This window comes from Heterodontus francisci, chromosome 28 (genome assembly GCF_036365525.1).
Source record: "Heterodontus francisci isolate sHetFra1 chromosome 28, sHetFra1.hap1, whole genome shotgun sequence".
NCBI lineage: Eukaryota > Metazoa > Chordata > Chondrichthyes > Heterodontiformes > Heterodontidae > Heterodontus > Heterodontus francisci.
Window position 1 is genome coordinate 29,227,731 of NC_090398.1, and position 15,102 is coordinate 29,242,832.

Sequence of the window (15,102 nt, forward strand, 5' to 3'; positions counted from 1 at the left end):
TTCACCACAAGGCTCTCCAGGAAGAATCTCTTTAGCTGTGCATGGCAGAGACTCGGCCTGTCTGTCTAACGGGAATGCTGGACACATCCATGCACAGCAGTTCCTCGGATACTTAATGAACTTAATAAAACTTTTCAATAAATAAACCCAGAATTGTTGAGGTTTTATTTTGCATGCTATTTCCCCGACTTTGCAACTGCACTTCAGATATTCAACTATGGTGGAGGGGTGGAGGTAAGGGGGTAGAGGGAGGGGTGGGTGAAGAGGGGGAGGGGTGGGGAGAGGGAGAGGGAGCATGCAAAATGCAGGGACCAGACAGTTGCAATGCCTGAAGTACTGTGGAGAAGGGGAGAAAGCAACTGGATTGGGCATCCGCAGCTGGAGGGAACGGCTGAATGGAGAGGGCCGGAAGCGAGCGTGCGAAGACCTTGGTGTCACCGGGTCCAGGGACTGGCCAGTAAGTCTTTTGCTGTTGTGTTTATGGCGCATGCACAGAAAAAGGCACTCCTCTTCCGTTCCGCTGCTCCCCCCCACTCTCTCCCCTTCCTCCCCCTCCCCCCCACTTCCCCCTCCCTCTCCCCCTCCCTCTCCCCCTCCCCCCCACTTCCCCCAACTCTCCCCCGCCCCCCTTCTTTACCCCTCCCTCCTTCCCCCTCCCTCTTTCTCCCCCCTCCCTCTCCCTCTTTCTCCCCCCCACCCCCCGGCACCGATACCGCTGCTCCCCCCGCGCTGCTCTCCCCGCTCCCTGCGCTGCTCTCCCCGGCCCGCTCCACTCTCTCACTCCGGCCATTGTATTCTGCCACGTGTTTGTTAGGTTTTATCACTGTGATTCTTTGAGCAGCGCCATCTTTAGTCCTGGCAGCTGCTACAGTCGCAAGCTGTGACGTTTTCGTGGCACATGCTGTATTTGCGCATGTGCCAAAACAGCGCCACCTACCGATCGCGTTGTCAACAATTGCGGTCTTTTATGTATACAGATTTAACCCATTACTGTTTAAGATTTAGTTTAATAGTAAATAGTTAATTTTGTTGTTGTTTAAAGAAACCTGGTTTGGTGTACTTTATTCTGGGGGATAAATAAAGTGTTTAATTTGGCTAATTTTCAGTAGGAAGGAAACTTTACTAGTATGTTGTGACCCGTGAAGTAGTGGGACTGAATTAGCAGTGCATTACTCCCACCTTGGTGACTACAATGTGAATAGGTATGAAGTTATCCACTTTCGTAGAAAAAACAGTACAACAGAGTAATTCTTAAATGGTGAGAGGTTGGGAAATGTTCATGTCGAAAAGGACCTGGTGTCCTTGTTCATGAGTCATTAAAAGCGAGCGTGCAGGTGCAGCAAGCAATTAGGAAGATAAAAGGTATGTTGGCCTTCATTGTAAGAGGATGAGAATACAAGAGTAAAAATGTCTTGCTGCAGTTGTATAGAGCCTTGGTGAGACCAACCCTGGAATATTGTGCACAGTTTTTGTATCCTCATTTAAGGAAGGATATACTTGCCATAGAGGGAGTACAATGCTGATTCACCAGACTTGTCCCAGGGACACTGTCTTATGAGAAGAGATTGAGGAAACTGGGTTTGTATTCTCTAGATTTTCAAAAAAATGAGAGGTGATCTCATTGAAACATACAAAATTCTTACAGGGTGTGACAGGGTGGATGTAGCTAGGATGTGTCTCCTGGCTTGTGAGTCTAGAACCGGGGGACCTAGTCTCAGAATAAGGGATAGGCCATTTAAGACTGAGATGAGGAGGAATTTCTTCACGCAGAGGGTAGGAAATCTTTGGAATTCTCTACTCCAGAGGGCTGTGAAAGTTCAATCATTGAGCATGTTCAAGACAGAAATTGATAGCTATCTGGATGCTAATAACATCAAGAGATATGGAGATAACGTAGGGTAGTGGCATTGAGGTAAATGATCAGCCATGATCTAACTGAATAGTGGAGCAGGCTCAATGGGCAGAATGACCTACTCCTGCTCCTTTGTTCCTATGCTGCTAATTAAAATTACAGGCGACTGGAAGCTAACAATTATTCAACAGTTTTACACATACATTCATTGATTGTGGTTTGATAACAGTCCGGTCATGTTACTGATTAGAATTAGAAATTGAACTACTGCCCACTTCACTCAGTGTAATGTTAGAGCAGAAAACATTCGCAGTTCATCTGAACTGTTCTACCAATAATTATACTGCATTGTTTTGTTTTGGTCTTGATTTCCTACAATGCAGGTTTAGGAAATTAAAAATATGTTTCTGTTAGTCATTACATTGGGTTCAAAAACAACTCCAGAGTTAAAGGATTATTCTTTGAGTAGAATGAGATTCTCTCTTTCACTGTCATTAGGAAGTTGGCCAATAACTAACTTTCCAGTCACTCTGAACATTGTCTTTTCCTCACATTTCTCCACAGATTAATGTTCTATTGTGTGAACATTAACATATATTCTCAGATTGGATCAAACACATTCTGATGTCTCATTCTTTGCTGTGAAATGATAACGTTTTAATATTTCACATTTCTCCACCTCTTTCCCTACAGTTTAAAAGGAGACAAATCAGAGCCAGGGAACTACAGGCCTATCATGCTGACATCCCTTATTGGGAAGATGCTAATGGGATCAGAAAAGATGTCCTTTATGTTTACAGGGAAATGAAGGGACCAATAGAAATTTATAACTGAGCTTCTGAGAAAATAGCTTCTGCCCAACAAATTTTGCAGAGTATTATTTTGAGGAAGTCATTGGGATGGTGGATGAGGGAAATCCTGTGCACATTGTCTACTTGGACTTTCAGAAAGTCTTGGATAAGGTTCCTCACACTAGGTTACTTCAGAAGATGGAATCTTGATGTATCAGTAGAAATTTGAAATGCTGGATTAGGAATTGTCTTCAATCCTGCAGCCAAAATGTTATAATTAACAGATGTGATTCAGCTTGAAGACATGTTACAAGTGACTGGTCCTAGACCTGCTACTTTTCACAGTCTGTATTAATGACCTGGACAGTGGCGTTGGGAGGATGGGAAGTAGGTTTGCAGATGGCACTAACATATGTGCAACGGTTAAAACGGTTGAGGAGGGCAATCAAATCCAAAAACATTGTAGATGTGCCAGGAGAGTGAAGCAAACATGGGAAATGGCATTTAATTTAGTTAAATGTAGTGCCACACATATTGATCGGGCAATCAGAGAACACAGGAATCATTCGGAGGCATCAATAGTGAGAGAGTGTGAGAGGGAAAAAAGATCTTGGTGTTATTGTACACAGATCACTGAAGGTTAATGACCAATGTAAAGACATCATTGCTAAAGTTACCAAAGTACTGGGTTATATTAATCGAACCACTCAGTATAAAAGACAAGGCACCACTTTGACACTGGACAGGTCACTGGTCAGACCACATCTGGATACTGTGCCCAGTCTTGGTTCCCCCACATGGTGGATGATATAGTGCCATTGGAAAAGGTACAGAGGAAATCTTCAGGAATGATTCCGATCTTAGGGAACCTGAGCTACTGAGACAATGTCAAGGACCTTGGTCTATTTATTTTAGAGCAGCACAGACTTACAGGCAACCTGATAGAGGTATGTTAAATAACTGAATGGCTGGATAGAGTATATTATAGATAGATTATTCTAGTTTATCAGATTGGGAGGATCAGCAAACACACATTTAAACTATGTAAATGTAGGAATAAACTGGATGTTCGATGGTTCTTCTTTCCCAGAGAATTGTGAGCCTCTGGAATGTGCTGCTGGCTGCTGACTCTCTGTATACCTTCAAGAGGGAGCTGGACCGGTTCCTGACTGGGACAGAGATCTCATCATGTAGAAGGTAAGTGTCTTTCCAGGTAAAATGTGGCCCATGTAATCTCCTGGATTGCACGGGGATTGGGGGGGTGGGGGGAGCAGTCAGAGAGGAATATCACAGAGCACATTTTCCCATATTGACTCTGGGTATTGCCCAGGTATGTCCTGTACACAAAAAGCAGGACAAATCCAACCCAGCCAACGACCGCCCCATTAGCCTACTCTCAATCATCAGTAAAGTGATGGAAGGTGTCATCAACAGCCATCAAGCGACACTTGCTTCGCAACAACCTGCTCAGTGATGCTCAGTTTGGGTTCCGCCAGGGCCACTCAGCTCCTGACCTCATTACAGCCTTGGTTCAAACATGGACAAAAGAGCTGAACTCAAGAGGTGAGGTGAGAGTGACTGCCCTTGACATCAAGGCAGCATTTGACCGAGTATGGCATCAAGGAGCCCTAGCAAAACTGAGGTCAATGGGAATCAGGGGGAAAACCCTCCGCTGGCTGGAGTCATACCTAGCACAAAGGAAGATGGTTGTGGTTGTTGGAGGTCAATCATCTGAGCTCCAGGACATCACTGCAGGAGTACCTCAGGGTAGTGTCCTAGGCCCAACCATCTTCAGCAGCTTCATCAATGACCTTCCTTCAATCATAAGGTCAGAAGTGAGGATGTTCGCTGATGATTGCACAATGTTCAGCACCATTCGCAACTCCTCAGATACTGAAGCAGTCTGTGCAGAAATGCAGCAAGACTTGGACAATATCCAGGCTTGGGCTGATAAGTGGCAAGTAACCTTCGCGCCACACAAGTGCCAGGCAATGACCATCTCCAACAAAAGAGAATCTAACCATCTCCCTTTGACATTCAACGGCATTACCATCGCTGAATCCCCCACTATCAACATCCTAGGGGCTACCATTGACCGAAAACTGAACTGGAGTAGCCATATAAATACCGTGGCTACAAGAGCAGGTCAGAGGCTTGGAATCCTGAGGCGAGTAACTCACCTCCTGACTCCCCAAAGCCTGTCCACAATCTACAAGGCACAAGTCAGGAGTGTGATGGAATACTCTCCACTTGCCTGGATGGGTGCAGCTCCAACAACACTCAAGAAGCTTGACACCATCCAGGACAAAGCGGCCCGCTTGATTGGCACCCCATCTACAAACATTCACTCCCTCCACCACCGACGCACAGTGGCAGCAGTGTGTACCAGCTACAAGATGCACTACAGCAATGCACCAAGGCTCCTTTGACAGCACCTTCCAAACCCGCGACCTCTACCAACTAGAAGGACAAGGGCAGCAAAAACGTGGGAACACCACCACCTGCAAATTCCCCTCCAAGTCACACACTACCCTGACTTGGAACTATATCGCCGTTCCTTCACTGTCGCTGGGTCAAAATCCTGGAACTCCCTTCCTAACAGCACTGTGGGTGTACCTACCCCACATGGACCGCAGCGGTTCAAGAAGGCAGCTCACTACCACCTTCTCAAGGGCAATTAGGGATGGGCAATAAATGCTGGCCTGGCCAGTGACGCCCACATCCTGTGAATGAATTAAAAAAAAATGTTTCCATGTTTTGCTTGACTGTGGGAGTGGTGTCTTGTGGGGGTAAGGGGCGAGGGAGGGATGAAGTTTTTAGCTATAATGCTCGAGCCTTCGTGGAATGGGGTGGGTTTGATGGAGCATCTGGTCTCTTCCTGCTCATCATTTTGGTGGGACATATTGCTCGGGATGCAGGAACCCTTAACATCTGGGTCAAGGCACTGCTCTTTACTGTGAGCCCAGAGCATCCGTGCAGCACACAGGAGGTTTGTATTAAGATTCACAGCTTATCAGGATCCTGCCAGATGTGTCTAAGATTTCAGAAATAATAATGATCAGCAGCTGGATTAAGTGAAATAATACAATGTTCACATATTTACAGGATATGACAGAAATCATATGAATTGTAACTTGAATCTATGCAGAATATTTGAGAATTGACAACAAATCCAAACAATTTTCAATCTTGTTTCTCCAGCCTTTGATTATCTGATTCCCAGATTCTGTCAATCTCTTAAACAAACGGCTACAGTCAATCATTCTGATTCTCGGAAGTGAAATAAACAGTTTGAAATCTCCATGTCATCACTTACCTTTCAGGTCACTGGGTATTTCAGATAAACCTCGTGCGATGTCCATATAATCAAATGAATCACAACCTGTTAAAATCAATCAATTTTCATGAAATCAGATTTGTGTAATATTACAGTAAATTCTGCCGTGTTTGAATCTGAAGTTGAATTCAGTGTGTGATTTTACCGTACCACATTCCAGTATTTCTTTCAGTATTTTGTACAACTTTGGTAACCTGTGGCACATTTTCACAAAGGATTCCCACATCAGCCTTCGGACCCGAGAGTCTTTCTCCATCACCAGATTTAGGAGAAGTTTGGAACTGTCCGCCCGGTTTCCCTTCTCCACGAGCTCAGTGACTTTCTGTAAAGAATAGTAATGAATATCTAAATTCTCAGTTTTGAGCACAGAAAGCAGTCACTGGGCCGGGTACTGATCCATTCTGAACATGGGCTGAATATTCTGTAAACATCTTGATTCAGACATTAATGGCAAATAAATGTGATAAAACTAAATCCAAAATCAGATGTATTGTTCTAGGAGAGTGAGGAATCACTAAGAATCTGCAGTATTTTAATGGGATTAGTTTTCTCTGTCCTTCAGTGTCCAACATGACATCAGATACTGATTGACAATATGATCCACTTGTTTCTCACACTTATTTCCTGCTGTCACACTTTGTGATTTACTCAGAAATAAAACAGCAGCGAATCAGAACTCAAGTGACAGGGAAGGACGATTCTGAACTGAGGGAAACAGCGAGAAAACCGTCTGAGAAATTATCACCAACCAATCGAAACAACCCCTGTTGATTTATCAGTCAGGAGAATTGACCAATAATTATAATACTGAAAATCCAATCACTCCATATATATTCCCCTCAGTAATTGAAATGTCAGATACGCAATGTTTTGTACACCCACTGCCAGTATGAAACCTCAGTAACTGGGAGAACATATCCAGCAATGGATAGTCAGGACTTCCATCGCCAACTTACATTTAATATTGGAATTTTAATGTCGATAAACAACCCAAGATGTTTCACAGAGGCTGAATCAGACAGCGGGCCCGAGACAGAGCAGGATAAATTGGCACAGGTGACCAAAACCTAAAGAAAAGGTAAGTTTTAAGAAGGAATGGGATGGGGATCGGTTTCAGTAGTGAATTTCAGAGTGTGAGGCCCAAGATAACTGAAAGTTTGACCACCAGTGGTGGTGTGAAGGAAGGGCTGTACAAAAGGACAGTGTCAGAGCAATGGAAAATTCCAGTGGTATGAGAACTGAAGAAGGGAACTGCGAAAGGAAGCAATGGGGTCATCAAACTATTTAAATAGAAGGACAGGAATTTTAAATTGAAGGCCTGAGGGTTGGAAACCATTTTAGGTATGTGAACACACATGTGATATCAGAAATGGGACCTGGAGGGGACAGGGTACAGGCAGCAGACTCTGAGTAGCTGAAGATTACAGAGTGTATAAGGTGGGAGGTTGGGCAGGAGAACATTGGAATAGTCGTGTCTGGAAGCATGGACGAGGGCTCAGCAGGAGATGGGCTGAAGTAGGGGTAGAGACTGGCAATGTTACATAGATGGAGAGAATGTCGGATATGGAGTTCAGATTGAGGGTGGATGCTGAAATCACAGACAGTCTGTCTTAGCCTCAGGCAGTGGCCAGCAGGAGTTGACAATGTGTCTGCACACCGACACCAGTGTGGTTAAAAATGTTGAAGTCCGTGGTAATTGTAAATGTCTTGCTCCAAGCCTTTAAACTTGTGTTTTAAAATAACCTTAGCCGCTCGGTTATTTTAAAACACAAGTTTAAAGGCTTGGAGCAAGATATTTAAAAATATCAGGAGCGAAGGTAATTAAAAAGCATCAGGGCCTCTCCGGGTGGGGCAGATCACTGACTGTGATGGGAACAGGCATGGTGCTGGTGTATGACTGGAGCAGGTGCTGGAGATGGAGAGAGGGGGTCGGCAGAATGCAGGAAAGTACTGGAGCTGGCGGGTGGAGGAATGGAGGGATGGAGCCAGCGGGTGGGGGTCTGGGGGGGACGGAGCCGGCGGGTGGAGGAATGGAGGGACGGAGCCGGCGGGTGGGGGTCTGGGGGGACGGAGCCAGCGGGTGGGTGGGCGGTAATGCTTCACAAACACCCCCAATAAGCAGCTCCCGGTCCCACGGGACGGCAAGTGCGGAGCTTCTCCTGGTGACAGGTCCGGGTTAACGGCCATCAGCGTTCCAGCTCTTTTGGAGGAAATAAAGATGAATAAACTGTAACATCAAACCCCAAAACTTGAAAGAAACTTATTTCAGTTATAAAGGGGCCTGGGGGAGGGGGAGGGGTGGGAAGAACGATTTGAGACACAGCACAGGTGGGGGGTGTGTGTTAGAGAAAACCTGCTGGAAAGAGGGAGAACAAGTGATGCAGAATGACAACAATTCCTTTCATTAAAAAAAACACCTCTGACCGAAACAAACTAGAAACTCCCCCAAAAATACTAGTTTAGCATTAGAGAAAGGAGAAGAATGGGAAGTTGAGTAAATGAACCGTTTCACAAAGACCACAGCAATATTGCGCAGGTTCTGATGTTAACTTTGCGAAGGACATCAAACTCCACAGTCACATCTCATTCAAGTTTTGGACTGGAACATATTTTATAAAGTCTAACATGTATTAAGTGTCCTCAATGACCAAGGAGGGACTTGGGAAGTAGCTGTGAATTCTAATTGGATGTTAATGTTTTTTCCCGCTTTTGTTCTTACCCATTAAAAAAACGTGGCGTTAACTTCGAAAAGAAAGATTATTCAACCCAGCTTGGGAAAGAGACTGTTACTTCTCGCAGTCTGGTTTTTGTCACATAATAGTTTAGCTCTCTGCCTATATGCAAATACAATGTTAGCACATGGTGTAGCGAGCTCTATTCTGTCAACAAAAGTAATTCACACTGGCATCACATACTGTTTTACTTGCTTGTTAGCAAATACAGTTGTACTGCTTTCCAGTGATGTTTAGCTACTTTATTTATAGGGAGAAATGTGTTTTAAATTTACTCTGTTTTGATGACATTAGGTTGGCTATAGACTTTATATGCAGATTAACTGTCCCCATGTCCATGGTTGAGTCAATAATTTTGTCAAATGTCTGTGCTGCAACATGTTGGTGAATATCACTGGTTGTCTGGCAGGGGGAAAAATCAAGAGGTGAAGAGATGGAGTTTGTGGTGTCAATCTTCCCAATATCTAATGGAGAACATGGAGAGCGACATTCCACACCGAGAGCACAAGGGCAGAAAATTACACACTGAATGAGTTCAATTTCCTGATATTCCACCTGGGAAGTGACGCTGCACACCAAGGGCACAGGGGAAAGTAACTGAGCAAGTTGTGGACAGTTTTGGAATGAAATAAAACAATCGAGACACTGTCCTGCAGATTCATCAGGATGTTACCAGAGACTAAGGAGTTAATGTGGGATTTGAGAATTTAGGAATCATTCCCGCAAGGTGAGAAAATTAAGGGATGAGTTGATGGAAGTCTTCAAGACTGTAAGTATGCGATGAATTAAATGCAGAGTATTAATGGGAAACCAGGTTATTCTGTCCCTTCAGTTATTTTTTGGGTTGTTTTCCCGTTTTGTATTTCTCACATTTTCATCATTTCAGCTCTTTGTGTTTAAATGGCTTTTGTTTAACCCACAGGCTATTTTTGTCATCTAAAGTTCCCCAATTTACTATTAAGCAGTTTCCTGGCTGGTTCATTGCCTTCCCGCCAATTCCTGCCTGTTGCCTCTCTTCTCTCTTTTTTCCAATCCGACTAAAACTCTTTCCCTTTGTTTTCAGTCCAGACTCCAGTTACACTCGAACCACTACCCTGTTCTTTGTACAGATACTGATGGATCCACTAATATTTTCACCTCTTCAGAACATTGTTTCAGATTCATGGTATTTGCCATTTTATCCTTTCTTTCCTATTTCCCAGTTTCTATCCTTTAACAATCTGCAATTTGAAGATCTAACATTTCAACAATTCTCAGTGGCAGCGTGGACGCAAATTATATGTTGGGGTGTATTAACAGTGCAAGATTGAGCTGAAAGAATGAGATAATCCTGTCACTTCCGAAAATCATTCATGTGACTGCACTTAGATGACTGTAGAATTCTGATTGACTCAGTACATAAACGTTAATGTTGCTACTGAAAAGAGGAAGTAGAATAACTGAGAGAAGGGAGTGGGTTGGAATTGAGGAACTATTGTGTAATCTGGGAATGTCCTCACTGGAAAAGAGAATGTTGAGAGGTGATATGATTGCTGTTTCACTTTGTCCAGTACAGTAGAAACAGAGGACACAGCCTGAGCTTCAAGGAGGGTAAATTCACAACTAATCTCTCATAACAATATTACAGTGAGTGAACAGTCAGTCTGTCGGACACACTCCCTAGGGAGGTTGGAGTTAGTATTGATTCATTCAACTGTGAATTAGACAGATATATTTCAGAAAATAACATTTTGAGATGCACTATTAGTGTAATTTAAGATATGACAGTTTTTATTTATTCATTCATGGGATGTGGATGCCTCTGGCATGGCCAGCATTTATTACCCATGAGAAGGTGGGGGGTGAGCTGCCTTCCTGAACCGCTGCAGTCCATGTGGTGATGGTACACCCACACTGCTGTTAGAGTTCCAGGATTCTGACCCAGTGACAATGAAGGAATGACAATATATTTCCAAGTCAGGATGGTGTGTGACTTGGAGGGGAATTTGGAGGTGGTGATGTTCCCGTGCACCTGCTTCCCTTGTACTTCTAGGTGGTAGAGGGCATGGGTTTGAAAGGTGCTGTCGAAGGAGCTTTGATGAGTTACTGCAGTGCATCTTGCAGATGGTGCATACTGCTGCCACTGTGCGTCGATGGTGGAGAGAGCGAATATTTAAGGTGGTGGATGGGGTGCCAATCAAGCAGGCTGTTTTGTTTTGGATGGTGCTGTGTTTCTTGAGTGTTGCTGGAGCCGCACTCATCCAGGCAAGTGGAGAATATTCCATCACACTCCTGATTTGTACCTTGGTACTTGTATGGCACGAATGTTATTTGCCATTTGTGAGCTCAAGCCTGAATGTTGTCCAGGTCTTTCTCTATGTGGTCACAGACTGCTTCATTATCTGAGGAGTTGCAAATGGAACTGAACACGGTGCAATCTTCATCCCCATTTCTGACCATATGATGGAGGGAAGGTCATCGCTGAAGCAGCTTAAGATCTTTGGGCCGAGGACACTGCCCTGAGGAATTCCTGTAGTGATGTCCTGGGGCTGAGATGATTGGCCTCCAACAACCACAACCATCTTCCTTTGTGCTAGACATGACTCCAGCCAGTGGAGAGTTTTCCTCGATTCCCATTGACTTCAATTGTACTAGGGCTTCTTGATGTCACATTCGGTCAAATGTTGTCTTGCTGTCAAGGGCCAACACTCTCTCCTTTCCTCTAGAATTTGGTTCTTTATCCAGAGTTGGACCAAGGCCAGAATGAGGTCTGGAGCTGGGTGTCTGTGGTGGAACCCAAACTGAGCATCGATGAGCAGATTATTGGTAAGTGCCTCTTGAGAGAACTGTTGAGAGCATTGTTGACGACACCTTCTATCACTTTGCTGATGATTGTGAGTAGCCTATGGGGCGGTAATTGATTGGGTGATGGATTTGTCCTGCGTTTTGTGGAGCAGGACATACATTGGCAATTCTTCCAATTTGTCAGGCAGCTGCCAGTGTTGGACCAGCTTCCTAGAGATGTGGTTACTTCATCACTACAGATGTGATATCGCCGGGGCCTATAGAAGTTGCTGTGTCCAGTGCACTCAGCCATTTCTTTTATCACGTAGGTAAATCAAACCGGCTGAAGACCGGCATCTGTGAAGGTGTGGACCTCAGGATGAGGCAGAGATGGATCATCTACTTGAAACTTCTGGCTGAAGATGGCTGCGAATGCTTCAGCTTTGTTTTCTGCACTCTGGGCTTCGCCATTATGGATGATGCAGATGTTTGTGGAACGTCCTCTTCAGTTAGTTGTTTAATTGTCCAGCACTATATGACTGGGTGTGACAGGGCTGTAAAGTTTTATGATTTGTTGGTTGTGGGATCGCTTGTCTGTTTACAGCATGCCACTTCTGCTGTTCAGCATGTAGTCCTGTGATGTAGCTTCACTATGTTGGCACCTCAATTTCAGTTTGCCTGGTGCTGCTCCTGACATGCTCTCCTACTCTCCTCATTGAACCAGAGTTAGTCCCCTGGCTTGATGATAATGGTAGAGTGAGGGATACGACAGGCCATGAGGTCACAGAATGTAGTGAAATATCATTCTGCTGCTGCTCGTGGCTCCCAGCACCTCATTGATGCTCAGTTTTGGATGATAGATCTATTCTGTATCATCACATTTAGAACGGTGGTAGTGCACACAACATGATGGAGGAGTCTTCAGTTCCCAAACGTGACTTAGTCTCCACAGGGACTGTGTGGTGATCACTCCTACCAATACGGTCATGGACAGATACATCTGCGACAGATAGATGGGTGAGGACAAGTAGATTTTTTCCCTTGTGTTGGTTCTCTCGCCATCCTCTGCATGCCCAGTCTGCCAGATATGTCCTTCAGGATTGGCCAGCTCGGTCAGGAGTGGTTCTACTGACCCACTCTTGATGGACATTACAGATTCTCCACCCTCACCTCCTCCAGAGTAAATTCTGGGCCCTTGCTTCTTCCACGTGACATGAAGGAATACAGATTCCTCAACTGAGGGAGGACAATAATCAGAAAGTGGTTTCCTCGTCCATGTCTGACCTCAGGTCATGAGATTTCACGGGATTCAGAGTCAATGTTGAGGTCTTTCGTGGCCCACCCTGTTTACTGTATATCACTGGGCCACCATCTCCCATCGTTCTGTCTGGTGGGAAAAGACATACCTAGGAATAGTGATGGAGGAGTCTGGGATATTGATTGATGGTTAGACTCGATCATACCTAGGTCAGGCTGTTGCTTAACCGAGCTGTGGGATAAGTTCTTTCAATTTTTTTTCCAAGTCTGCAGATGTTACTGAGGAATTTGGAGGGTCAGCGGGCTGTGTGACAGAATATGATTCTGGTCGGTCCACCTGGTTTTACTATTCTACTTTTTTGTAGCAGTTTGAGTGGCTTTCTAGGCCATTTCAAAGGGCAATTAAGAGTCAACCACGCCACTTTGTCTGGAGTCACAGGTAGGTCAAGCTGAATAAGGATGGCAGGTTTTCTTCCCTAAAGGATGTTACTGAACCAGCTGGGTTTTGACAAATATCCAATATTATTTAATGAATTCAAACTCACAAACTGCCACAGTGAGATTTGATCTCAGGTGTCTGGATTATTGATCCAGATCTCTGGTATAACAATCCAGTAACATGATCACTATGTCACTGGACCCAAACGTAGTGAGTGTAACATGCTTGGAAGGAACAGGTGACTTTAGACCTCTGGTTCCCAAAGCTCTCCACCTCTGGGCTTTTCCACATACCTGGGTCTGTTGTAGACTAGCTGATAGAGATCAGTTAACAATTAACAACTCCATTATCAGTGCAGTATGTGACTGCCCAAATGTTAGAAGGTGAGTCAGACCTTGGTCATTTTTTACCCAGCATTTCCTATGCTCCCATGTTACAATATTCTATCAGTTCTGTGACATTAGAACAAATTAACCTCATGCTGTATCCCTCCCACTTACTTGATGCTCTTGTCCAGTGAAATGGTCCTCCTCTTTTAATATGAGACTGAGTCCCTCCACTCCTTCTTCAATCGCCTGTTCTAGTCTGTCCCGGTAGAATTTCATCAACTTGAACAGCTGGTAATCGTCGCACTTTGTCAGGAAATCAGTGATTGTGGAGTTCGGATCTGTGAACACAAATGGAGAAAACTAAACACATTGTCGGTATTCTATCCAAACTGTTACATTTCCTCTGATATCAAACAGCTGAAACCTCCTGTGAGCATTACCAAACAAAGAAAGTGGGGGTGGGGCAAGAGATAACCAAAGAGAAAGTGTTGATAGGACAAGGTCACAGAGAATAACTGACCAGAAGATCATGGGACAAAGACAAATGGTACGTTAATGGTGTGGTAAAAGACAAAGAACAGAGGGTGTTAATTGACAGAACAATAGAACAGCCTGGCCCAAAGCACAAACATGAAAAAAGCAGTGGGTAGGCACATGGTTAAAAAAAATGAATGATGAAACAAAATAAAACAAGCAAATAAAAAGTAAAAAAGAAAAAATAACTAACCCTTCATGCTCTGAAATTATTAAATGCAATGTTCAATCCGGCAGGATGCAGCATGCCTAATCGGGGAATGAGATGCTGTTCCTCGAGCTTGTGTTGATGTTCACTGGAACACTGCAGCAATCCCAGGACAGAGATGTGGGCATGAGAGCAGGGGGGTGTGTTGAAATGGCAAGCAACCGGAAGCTTGGGGTCCTGCTTTCGAACTGAGCGGAGGTGTTCCGCAAAGCTGTCACCCAGTCTGCGTTTGGTCTCCCCAGTGTAGAGGAGACCACATTGTGAGCAGCGAATACAGTATACTACATTGAAAGAAGTACAAGTAAATCGCTGCTTCACCTGAAAGGTGTGTTTGGGGCCATGGATAGTGAGGAGAGAGGAGGTAAATGGGCAGGTAATACACCTCCTGTGATTTGCATGGGAAGGTGCCGTGGGAAGGGGATGAGGTGTCGGGAGTAATGGAAGAGTGGACCAGGGTGTCGCGGAGCTAACGATCCCTTCAGAATGCTGACAGGGGAAGGGAGGGGAAGATGCATTTGGTAGTGGCATCACGCTGGATGTGGTGGAAATGGCGGGGGATAATCCTTTGGATGTGGAGGCTGGTGGGTGGAAAGTGAGGACAGAGGGAACCCTGTCGCTGTTCTTCGGGGTGAGGGTAGAAGTGTGGAAAATGGGCTGGACACGGTTGAGGGCCCTGTCAACCACAGTGGGGCGGGGGGGGGAATCCTCGGTTGAGGAAAAAGGAAGATATATCAGACGCACTGTCGTGGAAGGTTGCATCAGCACAGCAGATGCATCGGAGACAGAGAAACTGGGAGAATAGAATGGAGTCCTTACAGGAGGCAGGGTGTGAAGAATTGTAGTCAAGGTAGTCGTGGGAG

The 15,102-nt window shown here is 44.8% G+C and overlaps 1 protein-coding gene across 1 annotated transcript in view; it reads right to left on the reverse strand.

Moving 5' to 3' along the window:
• The window catches only part of LOC137385166 (NACHT, LRR and PYD domains-containing protein 3-like), a 96,855-nt gene that overhangs the window by 55,761 nt on the left and 25,992 nt on the right, over nucleotides 1-15,102 (reverse strand). The window contains exons 3-5 of the mRNA XM_068060132.1: nucleotides 13,672-13,838; nucleotides 6,131-6,302; nucleotides 5,960-6,025 (exon numbers count right to left, since the gene is read on the reverse strand). Of these exons, the coding sequence (XP_067916233.1) occupies nucleotides 5,960-6,025; nucleotides 6,131-6,302; nucleotides 13,672-13,838 (405 nt within the window). The remainder of the gene's footprint in view (nucleotides 1-5,959; nucleotides 6,026-6,130; nucleotides 6,303-13,671; nucleotides 13,839-15,102) is intronic.